Here is a 12,631-nt window from a genome sequence, read left to right on the forward strand (position 1 = left end):
TTGACGGACAGGAAAGATAACCAGAGCCACAAACATATCAGATGAAGAGTAGTGTAAAAATAATACAGTTGAAGTACTCTTATTGTGTACAAGTGAGATTAGAAACTGGGTGGTTCGAGCCCTGAATGCCGATTGGCTGACAGCTATGGTATACCACAGGTATGACAAAACATTTTTACTGCTCTAATTACGTTAGTAACCAGTTTATAATAGCAATAAGGCACCTCGGGGGTTTGTGGTATATTGCCAATATACCACGGCTAAGGGCTGTGTCCAGGCACTCCACGTTGTGTTGTGCTTATTTTACCTTTATTTGACTAGGCAAATCAGTTAAGAACAAATTCTTATATTCAATGAGGGCCTAAGAACACTGGGTTAACTACCTTGTTCAGGGGCAGAACGACAGATTTTAACCTTATCGAATCCCCGAGCTGACCTTGCAACCATATTGGCCATATACCACACATTCTCGCGCCTTATTTCTTAATTATATAATGCCTTCAGAAAGTACTCACACACCTTGACTTTTTCCAAAAATGTTTGCGTTAAAGCCTGAATATAACTTTATTAAATGGAGATGGTCTCACTGGCCTACACACAATACCCCATAATGTCAAAGTGGAATTACGTTTTTAAATTAAATAAAAAATGAAAAGCTTTAAATGTCGAGTCAATAAGTATTCAAACCGTTTGTTATGGCAAGCCTAAATAAGTTCAGGGGTACAAATTTGCTTAACAAGTCGCTTAAGTCTACTCACTATGAATTTCCAACACTGATTCAACCACAAAGACCTGGGAGGATTCCCAATGACTCGCAAAGAAGGGCACCTATTGGTAATGGGTAAACAAAACAAAAAAGGAGACACTGAATATCCCTTTGAGCATGGTGAAGTTATTAATTACACTTTGGATGGTGTATCAATACACCCAGTCATTAAAAAGATACAGGCAACCTTCCTAACTCAGTTGCCGAAGAGGAAGGAAACCGCCCAGGGATTTCATTATGAGGCCAACGGTGACTAAAACAGTTTGAGTTTAATGGCCGTGATAAGAAAAAACTGAGGATGGCTCAACAACATTGGAGCTACTCCACAATACTAACCTAATTGACAAAGTGAAAAGATGGAAGCCTGTACAGAATTAATACAAATTCACTAAAATAAAACTACGTAAAATGTGGCAAAGAAATTAACTTTACATCCTGAATACAAACCATTCTTTGGGGCAAATTCAACAACACATCACTGAGTACCACTCTTCATATTTTCAAGCATAGTGGTGGCTGCACCATGTTATGAGTATGTTTGTCATCCGCATGGAATAGGGAAGAAAAAAAATTAGGATAAAAATAAATGTAATAGAGCTAAGCACAGGCAACATCCTATAGGAAAATCGGGTTGTCTGCTTTCCAATAGACACTGGGCGACAAATTCACCTTTCAGCAGGACAACAACCTAAAACTAGGCTAAATAGACACTGACGTTGCTCACCAAGACGACACAGAATGTTCCTAGTTGGCCTAGTTATAGTTGTGACGTAAATCTGCTTGAAAATCTATGGCAAGACCTGAAAATGGCTGTCTAGCAATGATCAACAACCAACTTGACAGAACTTGAAAAATTGTAAAAAGAATAATGAGCAAAAGTTGCACAACCCTGGTGTGCAAAGCTCTTTGAGAATTACCCAGAACGACACAAAGCTGGATTCTAACTTGTATTGACTCAGGGGTATGAATACTTATGTAAATTAGATATTTTTGTATTTCATTTTCAAAACATATGCTAACATTTCTAAAAACATGTTTTCACTTTTTCATTATATGGGGGGGTGGGGGTACTGTGTGTAGATGTGAGGGGGAAAACAACTATTTCATCCACTTTGAATTCAGGCTGTAACACAAAATGTGTAATAAGTCAAGGTGTGTGTATACTTTGAAGGCACTGCCTGTACACAATAATAAGTTTAAATGGCGAACAACCATTGGTGTACCCATAAGGCATTGAAAATCATCACTTATCAGGTTGAACACTTTCCCTGTCCCAGGCATTGACACAGGGTTCTGTGTGTGATGATCATGGTGTGTGTGGATGTGTCTCTGAAGTCAAACAAACCTTGTTACACGAGGGCAAGCCACAGTAACACAATTACAAGGCAAGTCACTATGGCAACGGGAAAGCACTAAGATTAGTCAACGGCAATGATATCAGTACTTAATGTCCTTGTGCCGCTCTCTCAATCTGACAACTTCTCGACTGAGCAGCTCAATTAATTGGAGGGGGGGGGGGCTGCATGTAATGTGTATGACTCAGTGTACAAGTCAAGCGTGCCAAGCGTCACCATGGATGTGAGAGTGATGGTTACCCAGTGTCTGTAGAACATGGTCAGTTGCTCCCATTCCGATCCTGCGCTGCGGATAACACTCCACTCACAATCAGTAAACTGCCTCGTCATGATACGGAAAAACTCTGGCACAGAAGTGCTACCTGGAGACAGAGGGGGAGGGGGAGAGAGAGGGGGGGGGTGCAGGGAAAACATTTTTAATAATAAAATAAACACAAACCTAAGGGTTTGAGCTCTGACAATAAGGAAACAGTTGAGGGAGAAGAGGTTGAAAATGGAGAGAAACGCAACACACTCCTACTTTGTTTGGGATCATCACTTTCTCTCCTCTAACCATCTTTAAACATAGACAGAATGGGAATCGGCAGGAGATCCCTGTGATAGAGCACTGCCAAATCACTCTCAGGGAATATGAAAAACAACAGTGGCATCATGTGGTAAAGAAAGGAATTGCAGCAAACTTCCTTTAGATAACTTTGTAAAAAATTGATTTAGAGATTTGTGAATGACAGCCCATAAGGTTTAATAAAGGGCCTAGCTAGCCATTCTCCCTGGGGGGAAATGTGGAAGATAAGTATGTGCTTTAAGGTATCGCCATCCTTAGGGAATGAGGCTACGTAGAACGAGATCTAGGCCTATTTAAAGAGGGATTTGGGAGAAGGTCTGGGTGAGTGACAGGACTGGGCTAGCAGATTAGCGTCATGAAGGCTTGGAGAGGAGGACGCCAAATGAGATGTGGTGAGAAGGGTGAAATAGAGAGACTCAGGCAGGGGAGTTAGACAGGATTTAAGGGTTACTTCTCTCTCACACAAAACAGGAGAGAGAGAGAGAAGGGTTCAGGATGTCGTAAGACAGTTTACTGCCAGAGTGAGCTCTTCTCAATGCTGCTTATTTAATCAAACTGACACATCAAAGCACTAAAGATTGTGCAGACACACACACCTGGCATGGTGGTCTTCATTACGTCCACCCCGACCTGCAGCCCCTGCTCTGCAGCCAGCACAGCGTAGTCACCCTGGTGAGAGATGTTAAAACTCCAGCCCATGGTTTCAGGGCTGGAGCAGGGTGGGTTGGCCAGGTAGGGCTTTCCTCTGGGAGAACGCTCCAAGCGGATGTCAGACCAGGGAACACCCATCCTGTCACACACCAACCTCCTCAACAACAACCTGCCAGCCTGGAAGAGCAGGGGAAAAGGAGTGTCAATAAGGGTGCGGCCTCTCCTCTCTCCAGTGAACAGTAACTCTGAAGCGTCATTATCTTCTTCTGTGGATTGCTTGGCAGTTGGCAACCAACTTTACGGTACATTACCGCCACCAACTGGACTGTGGACCAGAGACAGGGGAAGGTCTAAATCCTACCCAATATTTTCATCTCCCTAAGGAAACAAATTAAATACTAGATCCCCAGGAGATTTCCCCAGTAGTTCACTTAATCTTCCCTTCCTCAAATCTAATAACAAATCGCTCCCTTTCCCTCCCATATTTCTGGCACTGAAATAGAACATGTTCCACTGTCTCCATCTCCTCCTGACAATGATCACACCTCCCAGTCGGATGTTTCCCCGCCACTTTCAATGTACTATTGAGCCTTATGTGTCCCAGTCTCAGCCTTGCCTGACATGGTTAACCAAGGCCTGATAATTAGCAGAATCAGGTGTGAAGTGACAAAAACCTAGAACGTGGAAATTGCTATTTGATAATCAAGGGAGGACATGGCACAGTGATTACTTTCTATCGGAATAACACAGTCAACGCACCATAGCTGATTTGGCATCTTTGGCAAACATGAACTGTCCGATTCGTTCTTTCTCTTCGCGCTGCACACACCGGGCCGCTAACAGCCACTCGGACCGGCTCGGCGTCCACGAGCCACACCGGAACGCCCAGCGAACGCCTCCCATGACGGCCAGTTTCAGAGCTAAGAACTGGTAGACCGACGTTCCGCTTTAAGCTAACGTTACCTCTCGTAATGCAGCTGGATAACACTGACCGCATTTGTGGATTAGCTGTAAGGTAAGTGTTTCGGTATTTTAGGCACTACAAATACCGCAAACCAAAAAACATAGTTAGCTAGCAATGCATGAGAACTTGATAAGTGTCCTCCTGAACTAGTGTTTGCTTCACTTTGAGAACATGCTAGCTATAACAACACGACCGCGGACCCGGAAAAACTGGTGGGACGTGACACGTCAAGTGGGCGTGGCATTGAAGTGACCAATGGGAAGGATGTTTATGGTGCGTCGCCAAAAGGTGTCTTTCCGATTCAGATTTTGGCGTTGATGAGCATCTGATTTATTCTCTACGATAGATGAGGTGAGTTATTTTACGATGATCATAAATGGTATTACATTACGTGGGAGAGCGTGACCATGTTGGCTCAATAAAAAGGATATGTGGGGATTTGAGTTTTTACGGTGCAAATGTGCTGGTGTGCTAGCTAGCTATCGGTTCCACAAACACCGCCGATTATGCTACATTATCAAGCTAGCTGATGCGTTTCACAAAAAGCGCAATGCAAAGCACTGCACTGAGTTTTTACATATTCCAAACTGGAACCTATCCTGATCCCCGTCTCACCTCGGAAAATAGAGAGACAGATATGATAGCTATCTCTTCCCCCATCGTCAATCGTGGGCCCAAATAAATGAAAAAGAACCAAGGTTGTGGCATGGTTTGAAATTATGGTTGCCTGCAAGCAAATCTTTGCTTTTGCGATACTCAGCAGGTCAAATACACAGCAGTCTTCTTACGCATGCAGTCTTGTGTCTTTCAAAGCATTCACTTGTCCTGTGACAGATAAAGATCAGACCCGTTTTGAGTTCTATTGAAGATAAGTTTACCACTAGTTTGGATCAACTAATCGTTCTCTGGTTGCTCTGCTCCTGTTTTCGTCTTTCAGGAGGAAGCTGAGCCCTGCTCTGGTTGCCTGAGAACACATCTGCTGTAGCACTTACCTATTTTGTGTGACCTTTGAGTGAACTAAGGGAGTGTGTCACCTGAGGCAGGACAGTGGGATTCTTCTCAACAGCAGTCCTTCATCCAGCGATCTACAGCCTGACTGCTTTCTCCACCTCTCTCTGTACCCCCCCCCCCTTTCATCCCTCCCTCTTTCACACTTCTCTATGCTTCTGCCCAATTATGTCCTTCTCCATTTCAGAGTCCCTCTGTAAGACTACTGTCTCTCCATCCCTATCTCCATCCCTCCTTGATCTCTCTCTCTCGCCATCTGCCTGTGCACCTCTCCTGACCGCCAGGCTGGATTTCCTGCAAATGAAACACCTGAAGAGGAAGAGGAAGAGTAACTACAGCGTTCGTGAGACGCAGACGCTGATCCGGGAGATCCACAAGCGACGAGACGTACTGTTCTCCCGCCAGCAGAACACCGCCATCAACGAGTTGAAGAGACGAGCCTGGGAGGAGGTAGCAGGAGGCGTCAACGCATTGGGAGAGGGTGAACTACGCACAGCTTCAGAGGTGTGTGTGGAGGGGGCTTCCATAGTGACAAATGACGTTCTAAAAGAGTTTTGTGGCACTCGAGTCTGACCTCTAGACCACATTGAGTGTCTCGTATTGGATACATTTGCACTCGTCTTGACTTGGACAATGAGGATTCATCATTTCTTCCAGAGACAAGTGGTGTAAAAACCTCGTAATAATTAGCTCCCATTGTCAGCGCATAAAACTACTTCGCAAGCCCACATATCCTCACTCCTTTTATGACACATTCATATCTTATCGCCTATTGAAACTTGGGCTTCCTACTTTAATCATATACTGTCGGGAGACCAGGTGAAGTTGGAACATATTTTGTATTTTTTATTTCTTATGGACTTGTTTGGGTTAGTGATAATTTGTAGTGGCTCTCTCTATTTGCCCTCACTTCAGGTGGCCTCAAACACAACACTGAAAAGAGTTTGTATCCTACATATAAGGGCCGCATTTCAATAGTTTAATTCACCCCTATTCACTAGGAGTTCCTTTGGGCACCCACTTCCCAGTGCTGATTTTACCTAAACTTCCTGAAGCATGTTGAGTTGTGACATCACTGTTTGTAATGGTTGTGTGTGGTTCCAGGTGAAGCGGCGTTACCTGGACTGGCGGTCGCTAATGAAGAGGAAGCAGCTCCGTGCTGAGCTGTCTCTCTCCACAGGGCTGAAGGCAGAGTATGATCCGTCCTCCCCTGAACACGACGCCTCACTGGGTTCAGGGGACCAGTCGCTCGACCTCTCTGGCTTTCCCAAGGAGTCACAGTGTGACTGGCAGGACCTGGCGGATCTTGGAGAGCCCAGCGGACACTCGATGTCTACGGGGGTTAAGCTGGAGGAGGAGGCCAATGGATATAGGGTGAGGATCCATGTGTTTGTGTGTGCGTTATTGATTTGTGAGTTGAATAAAGGGAACATGATGCATTAACAAAAAAAAAAAAAAATTGTAGAATTATTGCGCAATCGATATCCATAGGCTACATTTATATTTTTTTATTTTTTTATCTGGTGTTAGTGCGTAGCCTAAGCTTTAGTTCCTAACTGTGGAATGCCAAATACACGCCAAATGATTTTGGGAATGTGGGCAGAAAAAGTAAATCCACTGAGGCAAGAAAGACAAGGGCTGTGTTCGAATACTCATATTAACTGTACTAAACTCAGCAAAAAAAGAAAGGTCCTCTCACTGTCAACTGTTTATTTTCAGCAAACTTAACATGTGTGAATATTTGTGTGAACATAAGATCCAACAACGGAGACATAAACTGAACAAGTTCCATAGACATGTGACTAACATAAATGGAATAATGTGTCCCTGAACAAAGGGGGGGGGGGGGGGGGGGGTTAAATTGAAAGTAACAGTCAGTTTCCACCAGCTGCATTAAGTACTGCAGTGCATCTCCTCATGGACTGTGCCAGTTCTTGCTGTGAGATGTTACCCCACTCTTCCAAGGCACCTGCAAGTTCCCGGACAAGTTCCGATCCAACAGGTCCCAGACGTGCTCAATGGGATTGAGATCGAGATCCGGGCTTTTCGCTGGCCATGGCAGAACACTGACATTCCTGTCTTGCAGGGATTCACCCACAGCACTATGGCTGGTGGCATTGTCATGCTGGAGGGTCATGTCAGGATGAGCCTGCAGGAAGGGTACCACATGAGGGAGGAGTATGTCTTCCCTGTAACGCACCAGTGTTGATATTGCCTGCAATGAAAACAAGCTCAGTCCGATGATGACACACACAGCCCCAAACCATGACGGACCCTCCACCTACAAATTGAAAGAGTACAGGCCTCTGTAACGTTCATTCCTTCAACGATACCTAGGCGGCGTTGTTGCCGGTGATGTCTGGTGAGCACAACAGGCTTACAAGCCCTCAGTCCAGCCTTTGTCTGCAATAGGCTGAGAGTCTGAGCACTGAAGGAGGGATTGTGTGTTCCTGTTGTAACTTGGGCAGGTGTTGTTGCCATCCTGTACCTGTCCTGCAGGTGTGATGTTCGGATGTACCAATCCTGGGCAGGTGTTACACTTGGTCTGCCACTGCGAGGACGATTAGCTGTACGTCCTGTCTTCCTGTAGAGCGGTCTTAGGCTTCTCAGGGTACGGACATTGCAATGCAGTCCTCATGCCTCCATGCCGCATGCCTCAGGCACGTTCACGCAGATAAGCAGGGACCCTGGGCATCTTTCTTTTGGTGTTTTTCCAGAGTCAGTACAAAGGCCTTTTCAGTGTCCTACATTTTCATAACTGTGACCTTAATTGCCTAACGTCTGTAAGCTGTTAGTGTCTTAACGACCGTTCCACAGGTGCATGTTCATGAATTGTTTATGGTTCATTGCATGGGAAACATGGGAAACAAGCATGGGAAACAGTGTTTAAACCCTTTACAATGAAGATCTGTGAAGTTATTTAGATTTTTATGAATTATCTTTGAAGGACAGGGTCCTGAAAAGGGGACGTTTCTTTTTTTGCTGAGTTTTTGTGACGTGAATTGAGTATATAGTATGGTTATTGGTCATCGTATGGATATAGTTAGTATGCCAAGTTCCCGGATGTCGTACTAAATTCGCTATTTCTGTACTTTCGGGCCCATAATGCAATTCAGGAAATGGTCATGGCTTCACATCGTTGTCAGAAGGAAGAAAATTGTGGAAAATATGCAGCCGAAGTACGAGAGCAGATACAAATGTATTGCTTTGCTCAACATTTGTCATAATTAGTGAATGTAATAAAGTAATAACTTTTCAAATAAGTTACGTTACACGTTATATTGGCTGACAATTTGTTATCTACGCTGGTCCTTACGAACCACATAGCATTTCATTACAGCAGTATGTACCGGTATGTTAGTTGGCTACTTATACATCAAATATGCCAGTATAATAACTATAGGCTAACTAACTACCCAACATTGACTTGATTATTCACGTCATTTTTAGCTTAGCTTTATGGTATAGTCTTAGTGCGTTGTCAGTGGACATTATGGTGCTTTCGTAAATTCGCTCTGGCTATCTACTCCGATTTCAGAGCACCCTCGTCTGAGTGTACCAGAGCGCAGAATAATGAATTTACGAACACTCAATACCCATGGAATATGGCCGGTGTCAGCAAAAAGCATAATTAAAGTGTCAGCAGCACAGTTAGTCACCAACGCTCTGGATAACTTAAACTGCCTAACCATCTCTGCTAGGGCGAGAAATGGTCAGAGTGGTCTCATTTGTGTATGGAAGTAGCTAGCCAACATTAGCTTGGGTGCTTGACTGCCGTTGTAAGGTCAGAACGCTCAAATCAACCCTACTCCTTGGCCCGAGCGTCCAGTGTGCGCTCCGAGAGCGATACGCTCTGAATTTACAAACTGACAATTTTACAACGCTCTGAATTTACGAGCGCACTCCAGATTGAATTTAAGAACACACCCAAAGTCGTAAAATGTCTAACTAGTAATTTGTTATGCTAACTAGCTAGTAAGAGGTTGTGTAGCAACAGCATCAACTTCCGGTAGACGGGCGACGAGCTAGTACGCTCAACTGAAAGGATACAGTTTGTTTACAGTATACTAAAATGAACTAATTGTATACAGCATGTTAGTATGGGTATTCTTGACTAACAAATAGCCTACTAAAATGTCATCAGTTATAAGCGGCGGATCTTTGTGTCTCTACAGCACATTTTCTATATTGTGGGTTAGGGTCGGGTGCGGGCCTCAGATTTTTACTCTCACATAGTTGGGCGGTGGTGAATGGGTTACAAACCACTGACCTGTGCATCACTAGTGTGCGTGTCAGGATGTGTGCATGATATTAATCAGTATATCAATGATCTGAGTCTCTGTCTCTGTCTCTGTCAGCTGGAGGGTGATAGTGGTGAGGGTGAGGTAGAGGATGATGATTGTTTCCCCTCCCTCCTACCCGACATGGGAGAGCGAGATGGACGTATCCCTGAAGTATTTTCACACATTGATGAGTTCGGAATGCTCAGCGCATCAAAGGGGGCGGCGGCCTCAATGAATCGGGACCTCTCATCGACCGGCCTGGGTGGACTGGGCTTTGCTGGCTTAGGACTAGTCAATCACGAGAGTGCGGGACTTCTGGTTGCCTTGGAGAAGCAGCGTGTGGAGCTGGAGAAGCAGCGTCTGGCTGTGGAAACGGAGCGGCTAGCGGTGGAGAGAGAGAGACTCCTACTGGAGAAGGAAAGACTGAGTCAGTCGGATGTGGAGAAGGAGAGATTGCAGCTGGAGAAGGAGAGATTGCAGCTGGAGAAAGAGCGACTTCGGGTGTTGCTCATGAACCAATCAGAACGGGCCGCAGCTCCCCCCCAGCAAAGCCCTCCCTCTTCCTCCACCCCTACCACCACCTCTTCCTCTGCTGTGGATGGACAGAATGAAAGAAAGGAGAATAAACCCTGGCTTTCTATGATAGATCTGGAGGGTGAGAGACTGAGGCTGGAGAAGGAGCGACTGCAGTTAGAGAAAGAGAGGCTGCAGTTCTTTAAGTTTGAGTCTGGACGACTGCAGATAGAGCGGGAGAGACTAGAGGTGGAGAAGGAGAGAATACAGCTTCACCAGGATCAGGGTCGCTGAGGGAGCAGGAGGAAGGAGAGAGGAAGGATAGCATCAAATTGTATTTGTCACATGCTTGGTAAACGACAGGTGTAGACAAACAGTGAAATGCTTAGGGGCCCTTCCCACCAACACAACGCGAAAGAAAAAAGAAAAGTAAAACACGTACTAAATACACAATGAGTAACGACAACTTGGCTTTATACAAGTGGTAGAGGTACCGAGTCGACATGCAGGGGTACGAGGTAATTGAGAGAGAGAGAGAGAGATGTACATAGTAAACCTTAGAAGCAGCGGTGGTGAGCATTAAAGGATATCTATGAGAGAAGTGCCTGGAAGAAGAGCAAACGAGGGGGGGGGGGGGTGTTATCTCAGTGTAGGCAGGCCAGCTACGAGCCTATATGAGCAGTCACCTCCATGGTCCAGTGAGACTCTCTCCTCCCTCTCCTGTCTGTTTCTGGCAGCTCCAATTGCTTGTTACAGTTCAGTCTGATCCACAATGGTTGAAGTGAGGTGCACAGCTCAACCAAACTGACCTTAGATCAGCAGGGTGTCATCATCCAACTCCAGGTTGATGACGGAGGATATTTATCCAGTTTTATTTCCTGTAGAGGCAGGACCAAGACTGAAACGGCCACTCAAACTCAGTAGCCTCATCCAATCACATATAAAAAAATCTCCCTGCCAATCATTCTGTTATGTCTGTGGACTTGCATTAACAGGGATTCTTTCAATTCAGAAGAGCGGTTCATTTTAACAAAGATAAATCTGTCTGTACAATGTGTTTGTATAAAGTGAGTGGTTGTGTACTGGGAGAAATGGTTTTGTCCCTGGTAAAGTTGTGTGTAGCTCAGTAGTACCATCCATGTACTGCATAGGAAGTGGACATAATGTAGAATAGCTGTAAACTCAAAGCACAAAATGCTCTATGTGTGACTGTTTTCCAACCAGTGTCATATCAGGCCTTACAGATGTCTTTATTTTTCCAAACTTAAGTCTTTTATAATTGTTTTATTTTTGATAGTGGGTGTGGTTTGGTACTATGATGAAATGTTTTGTGTGGTGTTCTATAGTAGCCCTGTAGTTGAATATATCTGCTGGTTCACCTGTCGTCCAAGGAAAAAGTTGAGTAACTATTTAAAAAGGAGAGAAAAATGAGATGGGATATGTTTTCTGCATTGCCTTGACTCACAATAAAGGATATACATAAATAGGGTATTTTTACTTTATTCTGCCTGTTTTTTAATACATCTGGTACCCACACACACACACACACACACACACTTAAATCACCTGATGTATACGGTGCATTTGGAAAGTTTTCAGACCCCCTTCCCCTTTTCCACATTTTGTTACGTTAGTCTTATTATAAAATGGGTAGAATAAATGTTTTTCCTCATCAATACCCCCTAATGACAAAGGGCAAACAGGTTTTTAGAAATGTTTGCAACATAAGTATCTTATTTACATAAGTATTCAGACCCTTTGCATTGAGACTCGAGATTGAGCTCAGGCGCATTCTGTTTCCATTGATCATCCTTGGGATGTTTCTACGACTCGAAGTCAATCTATGGTAAATTCAATTGATTGGGGAAAGGTCCAACAGTTGAATGCATGTCAGAACAAAAACCAAGCCATGAGGTTGAAAGAGTAGTCCTTCGCCCTCCGAGACGGTATTGTGTTGAGGCACAGATCGGGGGAAGGGTTCAGAAAAATAAATCTGCAGCATAGAAGGTCCCCAAGAACCCAGTGGCCTCCATCATTCTTCAATGGAAGTTTGAAACCACCACAACTCTTCCTAGAGCTGGCCGCCCGAACAAACTGAGCAATCGGGGGATAAGGACCTTTGTCAGGGAGGTGACCAAGAACCCCATGGTCACTGACAGAGCTCTCGAGTTCCTCTGAGGAGATTGGAGAACCTTCCAGAAGGACATCCATCTGCAGCACTCCACCAATCAGGCCTTTATGGTAGAGTGGCCAGACGGAAACCACTCCTCAGTAAGAGGCACATGACAGCCCGCTTGGAGTTTGCCAAAAGGCACCTAAAGGACTCTCAGACCATGAGAAACAAGATTCTCTGGTATAATGAAACCAAGATTGAACTCTTTGTCCTGAATCTCAAGAGTCAAGTCTGGAGGAAACCTGGCTCCATCCCTACGGTGGAGCATGGTGGTGGCAGCATCATGCTGTGGGGATGTTTTTCAGCAGCAGGGACTGGGAGACAAGTCAGGATCAAGGGAAAGATTAATGGAG

At 44.7% G+C, this 12,631-nt stretch overlaps 2 protein-coding genes across 3 annotated transcripts in view; one reads left to right on the plus strand and one right to left on the minus strand.

Moving 5' to 3' along the window:
- LOC139382868 (aminoadipate-semialdehyde dehydrogenase-phosphopantetheinyl transferase) overlaps positions 1 to 4,503 on the minus strand; it is a 33,707-nt gene extending 29,204 nt beyond the window's left edge. The window contains exons 1-3 of the mRNA XM_071127111.1: positions 4,097 to 4,503; positions 3,283 to 3,514; positions 2,362 to 2,483 (exon numbers count right to left, since the gene is read on the minus strand). Coding sequence (XP_070983212.1) covers positions 2,362 to 2,483; positions 3,283 to 3,514; positions 4,097 to 4,240 — 498 coding nt within the window. The 5' untranslated portion in view covers positions 4,241 to 4,503. The remainder of the gene's footprint in view (positions 1 to 2,361; positions 2,484 to 3,282; positions 3,515 to 4,096) is intronic.
- A 48-nt stretch (positions 4,504 to 4,551) lies between these two features.
- Positions 4,552 to 10,627, plus strand: LOC139382867 (Myb/SANT-like DNA-binding domain containing 4 with coiled-coils). Of its 2 annotated transcripts, none has more exons than XM_071127109.1 (4): positions 4,552 to 4,652; positions 5,239 to 5,813; positions 6,414 to 6,683; positions 9,668 to 10,627. In XM_071127109.1, exons 2-4 carry the CDS (start codon positions 5,478 to 5,480, stop codon positions 10,397 to 10,399), a joined length of 1,338 nt encoding a protein of 445 aa, XP_070983210.1. In that variant the 5' UTR covers positions 4,552 to 4,652; positions 5,239 to 5,477; the 3' UTR covers positions 10,400 to 10,627. The 2 variants fall into 2 exon arrangements, with proteins under 2 accessions (XP_070983210.1, XP_070983211.1); XM_071127110.1 differs by having other exon boundaries at positions 4,562 to 4,652; positions 5,497 to 5,813.
- The last annotated feature ends 2,004 nt before the right edge of the window (positions 10,628 to 12,631 follow it).

The sequence above is a fragment of the Oncorhynchus clarkii genome, chromosome 24 (assembly GCF_045791955.1).
Source record: "Oncorhynchus clarkii lewisi isolate Uvic-CL-2024 chromosome 24, UVic_Ocla_1.0, whole genome shotgun sequence".
Taxonomy (NCBI): Eukaryota; Metazoa; Chordata; class Actinopteri; order Salmoniformes; family Salmonidae; genus Oncorhynchus; species Oncorhynchus clarkii.